This window comes from Saccopteryx bilineata, chromosome 7 (genome assembly GCF_036850765.1).
Source record: "Saccopteryx bilineata isolate mSacBil1 chromosome 7, mSacBil1_pri_phased_curated, whole genome shotgun sequence".
Taxonomy (NCBI): domain Eukaryota; kingdom Metazoa; phylum Chordata; class Mammalia; order Chiroptera; family Emballonuridae; genus Saccopteryx; species Saccopteryx bilineata.
Window position 1 is genome coordinate 90,905,057 of NC_089496.1, and position 16,815 is coordinate 90,921,871.

General features: G+C 43.2%; 1 protein-coding gene and 1 pseudogene across 1 annotated transcript in view; both read right to left on the minus strand.

Annotated features, from left to right (window-relative positions):
* PCGF6 (polycomb group ring finger 6) overlaps window positions 1–14,281 on the minus strand; it is a 35,662-nt gene extending 21,381 nt beyond the window's left edge. The window contains exons 1-7 of the mRNA XM_066240024.1: window positions 13,843–14,281; window positions 12,233–12,332; window positions 12,046–12,142; window positions 10,963–11,018; window positions 10,803–10,862; window positions 9,863–9,971; window positions 2,639–2,666 (exon numbers count right to left, since the gene is read on the minus strand). Coding sequence (XP_066096121.1) covers window positions 2,639–2,666; window positions 9,863–9,971; window positions 10,803–10,862; window positions 10,963–11,018; window positions 12,046–12,142; window positions 12,233–12,332; window positions 13,843–14,202 — 810 coding nt within the window. The 5' untranslated portion in view covers window positions 14,203–14,281. The remainder of the gene's footprint in view (window positions 1–2,638; window positions 2,667–9,862; window positions 9,972–10,802; window positions 10,863–10,962; window positions 11,019–12,045; window positions 12,143–12,232; window positions 12,333–13,842) is intronic.
* On the minus strand, window positions 4,166–4,705 carry LOC136310672 (small ribosomal subunit protein eS12 pseudogene; annotated as a pseudogene).
* Window positions 14,282–16,815: the final 2,534 nt, after the last annotated feature.

A 16,815-nucleotide genomic window follows, 5' to 3' on the forward strand; every position in this document is an offset into this window, starting at 1 on the left:
AGATATATCAACCAATACAAAATGTATAGATCTTATCTGGATCCTGATCTAAACTAATGTATAAAACAGTTTTCAAGAGACAATGTATGGAATTTAAATGGCATGTGGATATTTGATTAAGGTATCACTGCTAATTTTTAAAAATTTTGTATCATTACAATGTCCATAAGAAGTCCTTATCTTTTAGAAACAAATTGAATTATTTACTGAGATATAGTTTGAGATTTGCCTCAAAAATATATGGGAAGAACAGCAATGAAGGCATAGATGAATTGAGATTGGTTATGAGTTTATAATTATTTGAGTAATATGTACATGGGCATTAATTTTACTACTCTGTCTTCTTGTGTATAAGTTTAAAATTTTTTATAATAGAGGGTTTTATTTTTTAAGTAGAAAAAGATTAACATCTAGACATATGTGGCTGGAATCTGACCCAATGATCTGAAGTAACAGGTGGAGAGACCACAGGTTTTCAAGTAGAAATTAATGCATACCCAGCCACTCTCTCTACATAAATTTTAAGGATATTATCTAATGCAAACGAAAAGCTGAAGTAACCAGAACTAAATGGGTATCTTTTTAGGAAAATCTGAGCAGTGTTTTTTTAGCACTAGCAGAGAGGGAGTCATTCTAGAATGGTTACCAAGAAGATCTAGACAGGTGAGGCACATGTGTTTTCCGTATAACAGTACTCAGGTTTCTGACCTGTGGTTTGGTTTCTTAAGACCTTTCCTGACAATAGATCCATCGCTTATTACCACAGTGTAGCAGACAGTATAGACGGTAACTGCGGGTAATTCCAGAGACAGACTGACTGCCTGGGTTTAAACCCTGGTTCTTTCATTTCCTAGTTGCAAGTCTTTGGGCAAGCTGGTGAACCTTTCTACGTCTCCATGCTCCCATTTGTAAAGTAGGAATAATGGTATCTACCTCACAGAATTAGCATGAGGTAAGTGATAGATATAGGTAAACAACAATTAATTCCTGGCACATAGTAAGCACTTAAGAGTTATTGTTAATGAAGGATCATACATTGCAACTGTCAAGTTTCTGTCATCTCCTTTAATCTAGAATAGTTCTGACACTTTATTTTTATGTTTCATGATACTGACATTTTTGTAACTTTTTCTGGTATAATATGTGGTCATTAAAAGAAGGCATTTTAAGCCCTGGCCGGTTGGCTCAGTGGTAGAGCGTCGGCCTGGAGTGCAGGAGTCCCGGGTTTGATTCCGGCCAGGGCACACAGGAGAAGCGCCCATCTGCTTCTCCACCCCTCCCCCTCTCCTTCTGCTCTGTCTCTCTCTTCCCCTCCCGCAGCCAGGGCTCCATTGGAGCAAAGTTGGCCCGGGCGCTGAGGATGGCTCTGTGGCCTCTGCCTCAGGCGCTAGAATGGCTCTGGTTGCAACAGAGCAACGCCCCAGATGGGCAGAGCAACGCCCCAGATGGGCAGAGCATCGCCCTCTGGTGGGCGTGCAGGGTGGATCCCGGTCTCGGGCGCATGCAGGAGTTTGTCTGACTGCCTCCCCATTTCCAACTTCAGAAAAATACAAAAACAAAACAAAACAACAAAAAAAAGGCATTTTAAAAGAATACTAAAATATTTACAGATTGGGTAGCAAAATGATGATAATTTGTTTCAGAATATTAGAAGGTGAGTAGATGGAGGTATAAGACAAATCCTATTAGCCATCAGTTTATTGGTAAAGCTAGATGATGGATAAATGAAGGTTCTATTTTGTCTACTTTCCAGTATGTTTAAAAATTTCCATAATTAAAAGTTTAAAAAAAAAGTTTAAAAAAATGATTCCTAAAAATTTTTGAACTTAAAACAAAAAAACCCAAAACCCCACAAAAACCACAAATTCTCAAACCATACTTGCTAAAAATTCTGGTAAGTATGTGCTTTTCTGTGGGGGTGGGATTTGGAGGGGGGTTGGATGGACTGGATATCTTTGTAGATGTGGACCACTAAGGGGTTGTTGAAAACTAATTGTATTAAATGTCTTTTGATAAGAAAAAAAAATATTTTTTTTGAACTTAGTACTTTGTGAAATGCTTTTAAATTGAATAGGGTTTATGATTTTCATGCTATTGATCTACATGGTAAAAGTTTAATAACCAGGAACCATTCTAGTCAGACATACTTATTTGAACTCAAAGATAAGATATAAACACAGTTTTTTAAGTAGTAGAGAATACTGAGCTATAATATCAAAACCTTTAACTAGAACTCCATTATAAATACAGAATTAAAAGAAAAATAAGCTTGCCAAGTAACAAGTTGGGGCAGGTTAACCTGAGCTAAAAATGGTACATGCAAATAAAATTTTAAGCTCATATTTAACTCTAAATGCCAACTATGCAAAAAATTGCTTTAAAACATTTTTTTATCACCAAATAAACATAGCATTTAGCTTTCAACTTTTAAAAATGAGTCACTTATTCTTCCTTAGACTATTGATCTGAAGAACAAACAAAGTAGTTTTCTCATAAAACTACTGTAAGAGGGCATATTTCATACAACTGTTATTTATAAAGCACCCTTCATTATAAGAAAATCTCTCTACGACTGCTAACCTGACTCTTTAATTTGTGTTACAAGGTCCTCTCATAAAGTAAATAAAAAATAAAATACCTTAAAATGTCCTGTGCCTTCATTAGCACTGAAAAATAAGCAAAATTAATCAATATAAAATATTAGAAATTATTTTTCCATTGATTTAAGAGAGAGAGAGAACGGGGGTGAGGTGGGAGGAAGAGAGAAAAGCATCAAATTGTTGTTCCATTTAATGGTGCACTCACTGGTTGCTTCTGACCGGAAATGGAACTCATATGTGCCCTGACCCGGAATGGAACCCGTGACCTTGGCATAGTAGGACAACTGTCTATTCATTGAGCCACCTAGCCAAGGCCTCAGTAAAATATTTTAAACTACTGTATATGTTTACTTACAGAAAAATAACATGAATATAAATATTTAAAGAACATCAATTTAATTTTAAAACATGGTCAACTAACCCTTTAGAAAATAAATGTAGTTGTCATTTCTGCCATCTAGTGGTAAGGAAAAGGCAGTAGTATTTTATAATACTTTGTATACTTCCAGGAATTAAAATGATATTTTTTTTTGTTGCCCTTTACTGTAAAAAAATCACTCCATGATTGGTGTGTTCCTTCTCTGGCAAAACTTTTGGAACATGCAATAGTTTTTTTGGTGTAGGAGTTCCCAACTTCAGAAGTACTGAAGTTACAAGGTTTGGGCATATCAAAACTGTCCTATTATTTTATGTTCTTGCACTGGATTTGGCTGGTAATAAAGTTTTGTGTGGTGCACCAGCAGCTTTGGGGAAGTCAATGTCATTTATTATAATCTTAACTTTTCAGAATATTCTTTTTTGTGTGTGACAGAGACAGAGAGAGGGATAGACAGGCAAGATGAGAAAGAGATGAAAATAACCAATTCTTTGTTGTGGCTCCTTAGTTGTTCATTGATTGCTTTCTCATATGTGCCTTGACCCAGGAGCAACAGTGGAGAGTAACCCCTTGCTCAAGCCAGTGACCTTGGACTCGAGCCAGTGACGTATGGGCTCAAGTCAGTGACCATGGGGTCATATCTATGATCCCACACTCAAGTCGGATGAGCCCACGCTCAAGCCGGTGACCTCAGGGTTTCGAACCTGAGTCCTCTGTGTCCCAGTCCAATGCTCTATCCACTGAGCTATGACCTGGGCAGGCCAGAATATTCTTTTTTTTTTTTTTTTTTTTTTTTTTGAGAGGAGAGGGAGAGACAGAGAGAGAAAGAGAGAGAGAGAGGAGAGACAGAGAGAAGTGGGGGAGGAGCTGGAAGCATCAACTCCCATATGTGCCTTGACCAGGTAAGCCCAGGGTTTCGAACTGGCGACCTCAGCATTTCCAGGTCGACGCTTTATCCACTGCGCCACCACAGGTCCTTTTTTTTTTTTTTTTTTTTTTTTTTTTAAATTATTCCTATTTATTCATTTTAGAGAAGAGAGACAGAGAGAAAGAAGTGGGGGAGGAGCAGGAAGCATCAACTCCCATATGTGCCTTGACCAGGCAAGCCCAAGGTTTCGAACCGGCAACCTCAGTGTTCCAGGTCGACGCTTTATCACACTGCGCCACCACAGGTCAGGCCAGAATATTCTTAATATTTAGATTTCCCCACAGGTAGTATTCTAACATTTTCAAACTTCTTTTTGCTTTTTATTCTATCATAATTGTTTATTTTTTCTATAATAACCTTTACTAGATTTTTTTTAAAACAAAAGGCAAGTTCATTTGTTAATTTCTCGCACTGAAAGTACTCCTCAATGGTATCCTTCACCTGAGACTTTGCCATAGTTCTTAATCACCATACAACTGCAACCAACTACTTTACTGGGCTTTCCCTCTCTGTTCATTTTACTGAGACCTACCCATTCTCCTAGTTTTTTGCCGTTAATCTTAATTAGGATGACTTGGTGTTCAGAATAAAGGGCTTCCACCAACTTGACATACACAGAGTCATCACAGTTGGATGCAAGTGCATAAAGGTGGGCTTGGAGCTCGTCTAAGGCTTTGGCAGCTTCGCAAACTCTGCATGCTAGGCCATCTTGGAAGGGGTGGTCTTCAGCACCTCTTATAAAGCAGAATTGATGTCCATCACACTTCCAGCAGCAATGCCTTCCTTGGCCAACGTGGTGGGTTATAGGTGGAGCCAAATCTTGAACACACCATACCTCTGCCTCCATGCAAACTCCACGGTGGCAGGGAAAGAGTATTAGATAGATTTCTTACAATATTCATATATTGATAATGTATAGTTTAGATATGTTAAGACTATCATATATTGATTCATACAACAATCCTATGAGGTGCTATTATAATCCCCAATTTAGAAATATGGAAACTGATGACTAGAGAAGTTAAGCTACATCCCAAGGGTTACACACCTTGAGTTGGACTCTTCAAAGTCTATGCTCTTGCTATACACACTACATTCTTTTTATAATCTTCTACTTTAAACACAGAAACTGAAGAACAGAAAGGAGTATGAGACTATTTCTTTTTTTAAAAAATTTTTTTTATTAGTATGAGACTATCTTAAGATCACAAAACATGCATACCCAATTTAAGGGATAAATCTAATTTCACATTCCAGTTGTCGAAAAGTCACTGTCCAGAGGCTGAACCTACCTCAGCTTCTTTGCTCTTCTAATTCCAGCAGGTTCACCCGCTAGGTGAAATCTGCCCTATACTTACATTCGGTTAAAACACATCTCCCCTGACCTGAAAAAGCTTCCTATGAATTACCCTCAGTAGTCTAACTTTTGTGGAAACACAAAAGCTTTTCCCCTATAGTGAAAACGTGGGGATTTAATTATGGGGATTAAGGACTACAAAAGGACTCTCTGCCAACAGAATCTCTTTCAAATGGACACCCTGCCGCAGTGAAGCTTTCTTTTCCCTAATCATTTGATAACAGATAAAGGAGTATACTAAAAGGCAGACAGTGTACCCACCATAATCCTCAAGTTCAATTCTCTTGTTTTACAGATAGGGAAGCTGAAGCTCTGAGAAGTTACCAGTTCCTTGAGGGCAAGGGTCATGGCTGATTTATTCAAACAATACTCTCAGCAGCTAGCAGAGTGCTGTGCTGGTACATGAGAGGACCTTAATAAACATCTTGTGAATAAACAAAAAGCAATTTGTCTAAGTTTACAAAACCAGATAGCAGAGGAGCTAGAACATAAATCTAGATCTCCTTATTCCAAGTGAGGATCTTTTTTCTATAACAGGGAATGTGTTAATAATGTAACACTTTGGCAAGAGGTAATGACTGCCTTGAACACAGAGGTCAAGTCTCCCTCATTAGGAAAGCCTGCCACATGTAATTATTGATTAGTACTGTGAGCAAAGAAAGAGATGATGGCACACCGTCACCCATCTGCCATCTTCACATTACTGTCACTTTTCTTAAAAAAACCCAGCCTAGGGGCTGTTAGGGATAAAAACAGAAGCCAAGCCCCTGCCCCCCCTGCCTGCAGGTTTGCTGGCTAGCTTTCACTAGTGACAGCACGCCCTTCTGCAGAAGTTATTCAAGTTGCCTTGCTGAAGTATTTTGTCTCCAGGAGTAGTGCTTAATTGCAACTCTAACAGGAGAGAGAGGGAGGTAGAGAAGGAGAGGGAAGGAGAGAAGGAGATGGAGGGAGCGGAGAAGGAGGGAGAGAGAGACACTGACTTCTTGTTCTACTTGTTTATGCACTTACAGGTTGATTCTTATATGTGCCCTGACCAGGGATGGAACCCAAGACCTTGGCATATTGGGACAATGCTCTAACCAGCTGAGCTACCCAGCCAGGATGTGCATTACTGCCACTTTTCAAAAGTGCATCCCTGCTACTTTTCACTCTCTCTCTCCCTTTTTCTTTCAAGTGTGAGGAGGGAAACAGAGAGACTCCCACACACACTCCTGCATGCACCCCTACAGGGATCCACCTGGCAAGCTCCCTACCAAATGCAATGCTCTGCCCATCTGGGGACATTGCTGGGCAACTGAGTTATTTTCAGGCTGTGACTCCACAAGCCATCCTCATTGCTGGGGGCTATCTTGCTGGAACCAATTGTGCCATGGCTGCGGGAGGCGGGGAGAGAGGAGGGGGAGGCTGAGAAGGTGGAGGTGTAGGGATGGAGAAGCAGATGGTTGCTTCTTCTGTGTGCCCTGACCAGGAATTGAACCCAGGACTTCCACAAGCTGCCGATGGTCTACCACTGTGCAAACTAGCCAGGGCTGCTACTTTTTAAAAAGGTATAAAAATATTGATTGTGCATTAGTGGAAAAGATTAAATCATTTTCCAAAAGGAATTTTTTAAAAATAGAAAACCCAGCCCTGGCCAGTTGGCTCAGTGGTGAGCGTCAGCCCAGCGTGTGGAAGTACCGGGTTCGATTCCCGACCAGGGCATACAGAAGTGCCCATCTGCTTCTCCACCCTTCCCCCTCTCCTCTTGCAGCCAAGGCTCCACTGGAGCAAAGTTGGCCCGGGTGCTGAGGATGGCTCCATGGCCTCCACCTCAAGCGCTAGAATGGCTCCAGCTGCAACGGAGCAACGCCTCAGATAAGCAGACCATCACCCCCTAGTGGGCATGCCGGGTGGATCCCAGTCGGGTGCATGCAGAAGTCTGTCTGCCTCTCGCCTGCTTTGGAAAAATACCAAAAAATAAAAATAAAAATAGAAAACCCTTTCAATTTTCTCATTTTAATTAGACTTATTAAAAATCAAGTTACATGGTAAAAACGCAAATAAATGAAAAGTAAAACCTTTTCCTTTTTTTTAAGGACAAATTTCACTATTGATAGGTGAGCTTAATTACTTTAACCAATACATAGCTCTTTTAAAAAATTTTTGTTGATTGATTTTAGAGAGAGGAAGGAAGAGAAAGAGACAAACACACTGATCTATTCCTGCATGTGTCCCGACCAGGGACTGAACACACAACCTTTGTGTATAGGAACAATGAATGCTCTAACCAACTGAACTACCCAGCCAGGGTGAAAGTAAAAACCTTTTCCTATCCTAGACTCAGATTCCATTGCCCTTTTCTAAAAGCAACTGCCATTAACGTTTTCTAACTGTCCTTTCAGGAATATTCTGTGCATGTAAAAGACACGTATAAATGCATACTTCCCACCACTCTTTGTATAAAAGCATAAATAGGCACATGCAACACATTCTCTTCTGAATCTTGCTTTTTTATCACTTAAGACATTTTGCAGATTGTCCTATATTAGCACATATGTTACTATATTAGCACATGTTCATGTGCTATATATCATATTTAACCAGTTTTCTTTTGGACATTTAGGTTGAAACATTCTTTAATAACTGAAATTGTTGGTTTAAAGTTTGGTATTACATAGTTTCTTCTCATTCCTTCAAAGAGATCATTGTTTCATCATACCAACCCCTAGTATGTGGGCTTTGCAAAAGCATAAGAAAGGTTTCTCACCTCTCAGGGGTCCTTGATTTCAGTTGAGAAAACAGGATAACTACATAAATAGATAAGTACAGCATAGCACAAACCACTAAACAAATAAAACAGGCAACCAAGATTTATAAACAGGCAGAAGTGACTGAGAGATAAAAGTCATCAGTGACATAAAATGAAAAATCCAGATTTTTCCAAGAATGGCATTTTAGTTTATTCTGTAAACTATGTAAGTATTTTGAAAACAGTTTGATATGTGCCAACTCTGAGATCACGACAGTCTATTTAACACTGCTGCAGTATAATGGAGTATACCATATGCTCCAGTGTATGAATCTACCAATTTATATGGGTTAGAAAGATGTCCAACTACTTTGGAAATCAATTTGGCAAAAACAAGTAAATTTGAAGACAAACATATCCTAAGACTCAGCAAATCTACATATACTCTTAGAGAACTAACTATTTCACATATATGCAAGAATATATGTACAAAAATATTTAAAGTAACATTGTTTAAAATAGCAAAAAACCCCGACAAAAACCTGGAAACAACTTAAAAATTCAATAGTACAAGAAAAGATAAATTACGGTATATTTAAGAGAATACCAGGCAATGATGCAATGAACTACATACTCAATATGAGTAAATCACACAATGCTAAGTGAAAAAAACAAATGGGAAAACACAGTATGATACCATTTTGAGTTTTTAAACGGGCAAAAACAATTCTACATATTATTTAGGAAGATATACTGGTGGTAAATATATTTTTAAAAATGCAGGGGAGGCCCTGGCCGGTTGGCTCAGTGGTAGAGCGTCGGCCTGGCGTGCGGAAGTCCCGGGTTCAATTCCCGGCCAGGGCACACAGGAGAAGCGCCCATCTGCTTCTCCACCCCTCCCCCTCTCCTTCCTCTCTGTCTCTCTCTTCTCCTCCCACAGCCAAGGCTCCACTGGAGCAAAGATGGCCCGGGCGCTGGGGACGGCTCCATGGCCTCTGCCTCAGGCGCTAGAGTGGCTCTGGTCACAACAGAGCGAGGCCCCGGATGGGCAGAGCATCGCCCCCTGGTGGGCATGCCGGGTGGATCCCAGTGGGGCATATGCGGGAGACTGTCTGACTGCCTCCCTGTTTCCAGCTTCAGGGAAAAAAAAAAAAAATGCAGGGGAACCTGACCAGGCGGTGGCACAGTGGATAGAGCGTCGGACTGGGGTGCAGAGGACCCAGGTTTGAAACCCCAAGGTCGCCCCCCTGAGTATGGGCACATTTGGCTTGGGCGCAGGCTCACCAGCTTAAGTGCGGGGTCGCTGGCTTGAGCATGGGATCATGGACATGACCCCATGATCGCTGGTTTGAGCCCAAAGGTCACCGGCTTGAAGCCCAAGGTCACTGGCTTAAGCCCAAGGTCGCTGGCTTGAGCAAGGGATCATTCTGCTTTGCTGTAGCTCACGGGTCACGGCACATATGAGAAAGCAATCAATGAACAACTAACGTATTGCAACAAAAAAGTGATGCTTCCTATCTCTCTCCCTTCCTGTCTGTCCCTCTCTCTGTCTCTGTCAAAAAAAAAAAAAAAAAAGTAGGGGAATGACAATCATTACATTTAGGAGTGTGATTATTAAACTCTAAGCAAAGAAAGAGTGAACAGGAAGATATTAGCCAACAGGCTTCTGCCATATTAGGATGGTTTATTTCTTAAGTGAAATGATGGAAATACAAGGGTTATCAGACCTTTTTCTAAGTCAAGTATTTCATAAAAAATTGTGAAAAGGAAATCAGAAAATTTTAATTTTACTTTAGTTCAGGATGATTTTGTAACAGTTGGGACTTTACATATTCTCTGTTTTAAAGTTAAGAGAGAGATTTAGGGTACTCACCCAATGAACTCTAGTAACAAAGACATATCAAGTTCAGGTGGAATCCGAAACACTGATTCTAAGACTTTCTTAGATCTTCCTTTGCTTGAAGGGACTGGCTGTGGAACAGCTATTTGATAGCCAAACAAAAAAGCTGAGTTAGAATAAAAATTCCATAAATTGATATCTGAAAAATAATTACACAGCTATTGTAACTATATCGACTACTTAAAAGACCATAAAGCACTCAATCTCATTTTAATAACATCAGCTAATCTGTGACAGGCAAGCCTGGGGACCACACCACAAAGGAAGGCAGACATGTGGCTGGTTTCTCAGGGCTGCAGAGAGAGCTCATCATAACAGCAACAACAGTTGTAGGAAACTCTTAAGCAGCACTATGTGCCAGGGGCTCAGGGCTCATGCTCAGCATTTCACGTGCATCATCTCATTTAATTCTTGTTGTAATCCCATGACATAGGTACTGCTACTTTTTTTTTTTAATGTAAAAAAAAAACTGAGATTACACTTTAGCAAGATTAGCCAATTTGCCAAAAGTCACCCACAGAGTAAGTGGAAGAACCAGGATTTAAACCCAAATCTATTTAACTTCCATACTGTGACATTACCATCATCATAAAAACTAATGTTTGAGCAGTTACTATGTTCCAGGCACAGTTTTTAAGTGCTTTGTATTGAGGAAGCTGAGACAGTGAAGTAATTTGCCAGTCATAGAGCTAAAGTGGTAGAGCTGGGGTCAAGCTCAGACAATCCTGCTCCAGAACCTATACTCTTTAATTCTTATAAATAATTAAATTGGATTATACTACCTCATCACCTTCAAATCTCTCTCTCTTTGATCATAAAATAACCAGCTATTACCAAAAAGAAGCTCAAAAGTAAATGTTATTGTTAGTGTTCTTTAATCTATAAATACATTATAGTATACACCCAAACTTACCAGGTTTAGGTACTTCTAGACCTCTTTCTTTATAGAAATCATGCATTTGCTTTTTTTCTCCTAAAAAATGATAAAACACAGACTAAATTACACTTAAAATGTAACTAGTAGAGTCAGCAGAGATTCTGGGATTTACAACTATGTAATAAAATAAACTTACTTTCCTCTAGATTGATCACTAATTTGTACACTATGTCTTGTAATTGTCGGTCCAACCTAATAAAAGGAAAGGATGGAGAATACCTCAGAATTCAGAAACACACATTTTGGCACAGAGTGACTAATGCTCTTTGTGAGTACTGTTTTCTCCTGGGAGTAGACATCTCCTTTCTCAGAGGTGAGTTACTTTTAGGTAGCATTCATGGTTCTCATCTAAGAGAACCTCAAGTAATTATATGTAATCATAATTATAAGTGAATTGTTCCATGTGTGCTGTTTTTATTCCCTCGATAAGAATGTGAGCTTACAAGGCTCCATTGGAGCAAAGATGGCCCGGGCACTGGGGATGGCTCCTTGGCCTCTGCCCCAGGCGCTAGAGTGGCTCTGGTCGCGGCAGAGTGAGGCCCCGGAGGGGCAGAGCATTGCCCCCTGGTGGGCAGAGCGTAGCCCCTGGGCGTGCCGGGTGGATCCCAGTCGGGCGCATGCGGGAGTCTGTCTGACTCTCTCCCCGTTTCCAGCTTCAGAAAAATACAAAAAAAAAAAGAATGTGAGCTTAAGGGCAGATACTATATTTTGAACTTCTGTGCAAAGCACTCATTTATGAAGGTAGTAAAAACATATAGTATTTGCCGAACAAATGAAAGCAATCCACGTTTAGGATTTTTCTTTCCTTAGGAAACCGAACATGAATTGAAAATCTGATTAATAAGCCACAATGACATATGACAGAACGGCGATTCTAAAGAGGCCAGCTGTTTCAGGTATTACTTTTAGAAAATAGAATTCTAAATATACTGAAAATGACAAGCTTAACCTGGCCTCATTAACTTGAGTGATGGAATTAAAATCCTCAGAAAAATAGACTTGTGCCTTTTTTTTTTTTTTTTTTAATTAAGTCCCCAGCAGATATCACAGTGCCTGGTACACAGTAAGTACTCTATATGTATTTCTTTAAAAAATAGGTAGTTCCCTTTCTTCAAATTTTGAGATAGGTCAAGAATGTATTACCCAAAATAAAACTTCAGATTTTTGGAAAAAGTATAATTAAAATATAAATTGTACAGTACTTATATATTCCTCTTACCTTATGTTATAAAGAGGTTGTGTCTGATGTACTACCATGTTGCATTTTGGACATCTGTTGCTATAGTAAAAATGTCTTACAATACAGCTTTTACAAACTGTTGAAAAAGAAAACGTTTGAATTAGGATGCTTTTGAGACGTTTTCAGATTTAAATATATTATTCAGAAATGTGAACTATATACTTACATGTATGAAGACATTCTGTAATGGTAGTTGCATCTATTAAGTAACCTTTGCAAATGGAACACAAGATGTATGGGGTCAGCTCAGAGAGATTTATCAGGCGCTGCAAATGCAATGGAAATAGTTTTATTAAAATACAAGTCCTTGCCCTGGCCGGTTGGCTCAGCGGTAGAGCGTCGGCCTAGCGTGCGGAGGACCCGGGTTCGATTCCCGGCCAGGGCACATAGGAGAAGCGCCCATTTGCTTCTCCACCCCTCCGCCGCGCCTTCCTCTCTGTCTCTCTCTTCCCCTCCCGCAGCCAAGGCTCCATTGGAGCAAAGATGGCCCGGGCGCTGGGGATGGCTCTGTGGCCTCTGCCCCAGGCGCTAGAGTGGCTCTGGTCGCAACATGGCGACACCCAGGAGGGTCGCAACATGGCGACGCCCAGGATGGGCAGAGCGTCGCCCCCTGGTGGGCGTGCCGGGTGGATCCCGGTAGGGCGCATGCGGGGGTCTGTCTGACTGTCTCTCCCTGTTTCCAGCTTCAGAAAAATGCAAAAAAAAAAAAAAAAAAAAAAAAAAAAAAAAATACAAGTCCTTGCCTTCTTGAGTAGTAAAGCCATAATCCCAAAGTTTCATTATAACCAATACGCAACTTACTTTGCAACAAGAAAACATCACAGTAACTCCAACCCTTCAAAATACTGCTGGTTGTGACAATAACACAGTATAAACCAATGTTTCAAATTGATCCCATTCTTTTGGATATACTGTATACTGCCAGATGAGAGGCATCTTACTTTATGAATTACATTTTTTTTTAAATGGGCACTTTCCAGATATTGGTGTTTACGTTTACTATATTAATTTTGACTGGTCAGGTGTAATATCACCCAGGTTGATGAAGTGTGCGCTACCGCATTAAAAAATAATAATAATAATCTTCTTCGCCTGACCAGGCGGTGGCGCAGCGGATGGAGCGACGGACTGGGTCGCCGGCTTGAGCGCGGGCTCATCTGGTTAGAGCAAAAAGCCTACCAGCTTGAACTCAAGGTCGCTGGGTCCAACAAGGGGTTACTCGGTCTGCTGAAGGCCCGCGGTCAAGGCACATATGAGAAAGCAATCAATGAACAACTAAGGTGTTGCAACGTGCAATGAAAAACTAATGATTGATGCTTCTCGTCTCTCTCCATTCCTGTCTGTCTGTCCCTGTCTGTCCCTCTCTCTGACTCTCTCTGTCTCTGTAAAAAATAAAAAAATAAAATTTAAAATAAATAAATAAATAAAAAATAATCTTCCCCCAAAGAGACTGACTATGTGGGGAGGGGTTTACCATCCTTTCACCGCCGGGACCATAAGCTCCTGGGGAGCAGGAGCGCGGTGCCCGTGGCGCCTACCAGCCTGGCACGCAGCAGCTTAAATAATTCTCTACAGGACGAGGAAGACTGGCCGGGAGAGGCTGAGTGATCTGCAGGAACCTCACAAAATGACTCCGCAAGGAATAGGGGCGGGCCAGGGGCCAGTCCTCCCCACATGCTCGGCAGGCACGGGAGGGAGGGCCGAGGTCGACGCAAGTGCGGGCGGCTGCGGCGGCCAGCGGGGCCCGGCCCGCGTGGTCAGCGGGGCTACAAATACCTCTTCCTCGTCCTCGGATTCCGGCCGGCACCCCTCCAGCCTCAGCGAGAAGTGGCTCATCTCCTCCTCCTCCTCCTCCTCTTCTTCCTCCTGCTCCTCATCCTCCTCCAACTCCTCGTCCTCGTCCTCGAAGCGGCTCCTCAAGCGGCCCAGGCTGCGCTCCGGCTCCAACTCAGGGGGCCGGGAGCCCGAGCAGCCGGGAGCCCCCGCCTCGGGCAAAGGCGGCGGACCCTCCTCACCCGCTGCGGGCGCCGGGGTGAGGGCAGGAGGGGACATGGGCGGCGGGGGCGGCATGGCTGCGGCTCCCTCCGCTTTGGCAGCGGCCGGGTTACCCCTCGTCAGCACCGGTACCCCCTCCATGCCGAGGGTCGGAGACCAGGCGTGGAGCGAGCAGGCGGCGGGATAGCGCGGGAGTTCCTCCGACCGCCGCCGTTGCCATGCGCAGGCGCGGAGCCGTGCGCGGCCCGCCGGGAAATGTGGTTCCCGCCGCCTCACCTGAACCGCGACGGCCGCAGAGCGCTCAGGTGTATAGGGCGGGGCTTGCAGGCCGCATCTGACAAGAACTGTAACCCAGTTTTTCTTTTCAAAATCTGGCTCTCTCACCATTGCCTTTTAAAAACGACGAAATCGGTACCATTTCAGACAGCAATACTCTGTCTATATTCAGAGCGTTGAAATAGGTGCTATTATGATGTGTTAGGAATGATAAGGATTTACATTTGAGTAACAATTATGCATTTCTTTCATCCAATTAGGAATTATGAAGATTCTGTTTTGAAATAGGTAAGTTTATTTTTTTGGAGGAATTAATTCTTGTATTGCCGCAGGTCGCAAATTTAATTGCTGTTCAAAGATCACCCATGATTCCCCATAAAAAAAAGAAAAAAGAAAAAAGTCAAATACCTGTATATTTAATTCAACAAACATTCTTCAAGTCCTGGACAGTTGACTCAGTGGCAGAGTGTCAGCCTGCGTGTGGATGTCCTGGGTTCAATTCACAGGGCACACAGGAGAAGCAGTCATCTGCTTCCTCACGTATAAGGCCAGTGGCCCTGGCCATTGCCATGCAGGATCCCATTGGATTAGGGCAGATGGTAAAAGAACCGTGGAGCCAGAAAATGGTGGGCCATTCCATTTATTAAAGTTGCATAACATGCCCTGGCCGGTTGGCTCAGCGGTAGAGCGTCAGCCTGGCGTGCGGGGGACCCGGGTTCGATTCCCAGCCAGGGCACATAGGAGAAGCGCCCATTTGCTTCTCCACCCCCACCCCCTCCTTCCTCTCTGTCTCTCTCTTCCCCTCCCGCAGCCAAGGCTCCATTGGAGCAAAGATGGCCCGGGTGCTGGGGATGGCTCGGGTGCTGGGGATGGCTCCTTGGCCTCTGCCCCAGGCGCTAGAGTGGCTCTGGTCGCGGCAGAGCGACGCCCCGGAGGGGCAGAGGATCGCCCCTGGTGGGCAGAGTGTCACCCCTGGTGGGCGTGCCGGGTGGATCCCGGTCGGGTGCATGCGGGAGTCTGTCTGACTGTCTCTTCCCATTTCCAGCTTCAGAAAAATACAAAAAAAAAAAAAAAAAAGCATAACAGTGGATGAGCAAACTGGAAGGGAAAACCGCTTCCCTCTCTCTCTCTCCCTCTCTCAAGGCTCCCAGACCACCTCTCTGGTTCCACAACCTGGGTCACAGGCCCCCACAAGCTTCAGCAGGGCCCCCAAACCCCTCAGCACTCTCCTGCAAAACAGGCAGGCAGAAATACCCCTTCTAAGGCTAACAATAACATAATCACCCCTCCCCACCCCAGCAAGCAGTCTGCAATTTGCAATCTGCCACCCTGAGGGCAAGCACAGCAGCCTTCCATAGACTATACACACATGGCACTGCCCCAATTCAAGGGAGCAAACCAGAAAAACACATGTTTACCTGATACCACCGCTCCCCCTTCTCTCTCTCTCTCTCTCTCTCTCTCTCTCTCTCTTTTTCTCTATCTTCCCCTCCTGCAGCCATGGCTTGATTGGTTCCAGTGAGGTGGCCTCAGGCGCTAAGACTCTGTTGCTGAGCAATGAAGCATCACCGCCTTTTGGTTTTGTTTTTTGTTTTTTGTTTTTTTTGTATTTTTCTGAAGCTGGAAATGGGGAGAGACAGTCAGACAGACTCCCGCATGCGCCCGACCGGGATCCACCCGGCACGCCCACCAGGGGCGATGCTCTGCCCCTCCGGGGCGTCGCTCTGCCGCGACCAGAGCCACTCTAGCGCCTGGGGCAGAGGCCAAGGAGCCATCCCCAGCGCCCGGGCCATCTTTGCTCCAATGGAGCCTTGGCTACGGGAGGGGAAGAGAGAGACAGAGAGAGGAAGGAGGGGGGCTTGGAGAAGCAAATGGGCGCTTCTCCTATGTGCCCTGGCCGGGAATCGAACCCGGGTCCCCCGCACGCCAGGCCGACGCTCTACCGCTGAGCAAACCGGCCAGGGCCGCATCACCGCCTTTTGCTGGGTGGGTCCCAATTGGGGCACATACGGGAGTCTGTCTCTCTACCTCCCATCCTCTCAGTAAAAAACAAACAAATAAACAAGAAACATTAATCAAGGGTCTGCTGTACCAAGAACTGAGAACTACTCACACAGCCCCCAATTTTATTGGAAGAGAGATTTGGAGTTGGTGTACTTGATCCTTGCTGATTGAGGTAGTGCCAGTTCATATCATGCTTGCAAGCCAGATTCAGGAAGGAGTCATAATGCTCCTTAATGAAATACTGCCAAGGGGGAAGATCACATATAAGAGAGAATGTGTTGTCACTGAGTAAAATTGATGTTAATTTGGTATTGGTGCACATGCTTCTTAGGAAACTGATGAGAAAATCAAATGACTGTGCTGGTGAGGAGCCACTGAGCCATTTCACCTGCAGATGTTGTAAAGTACCAAAAGGCTACAGAATTAATATTAATATTTTAGGAGGCTTGGAGAACATTTTATTAATTTGGGTTA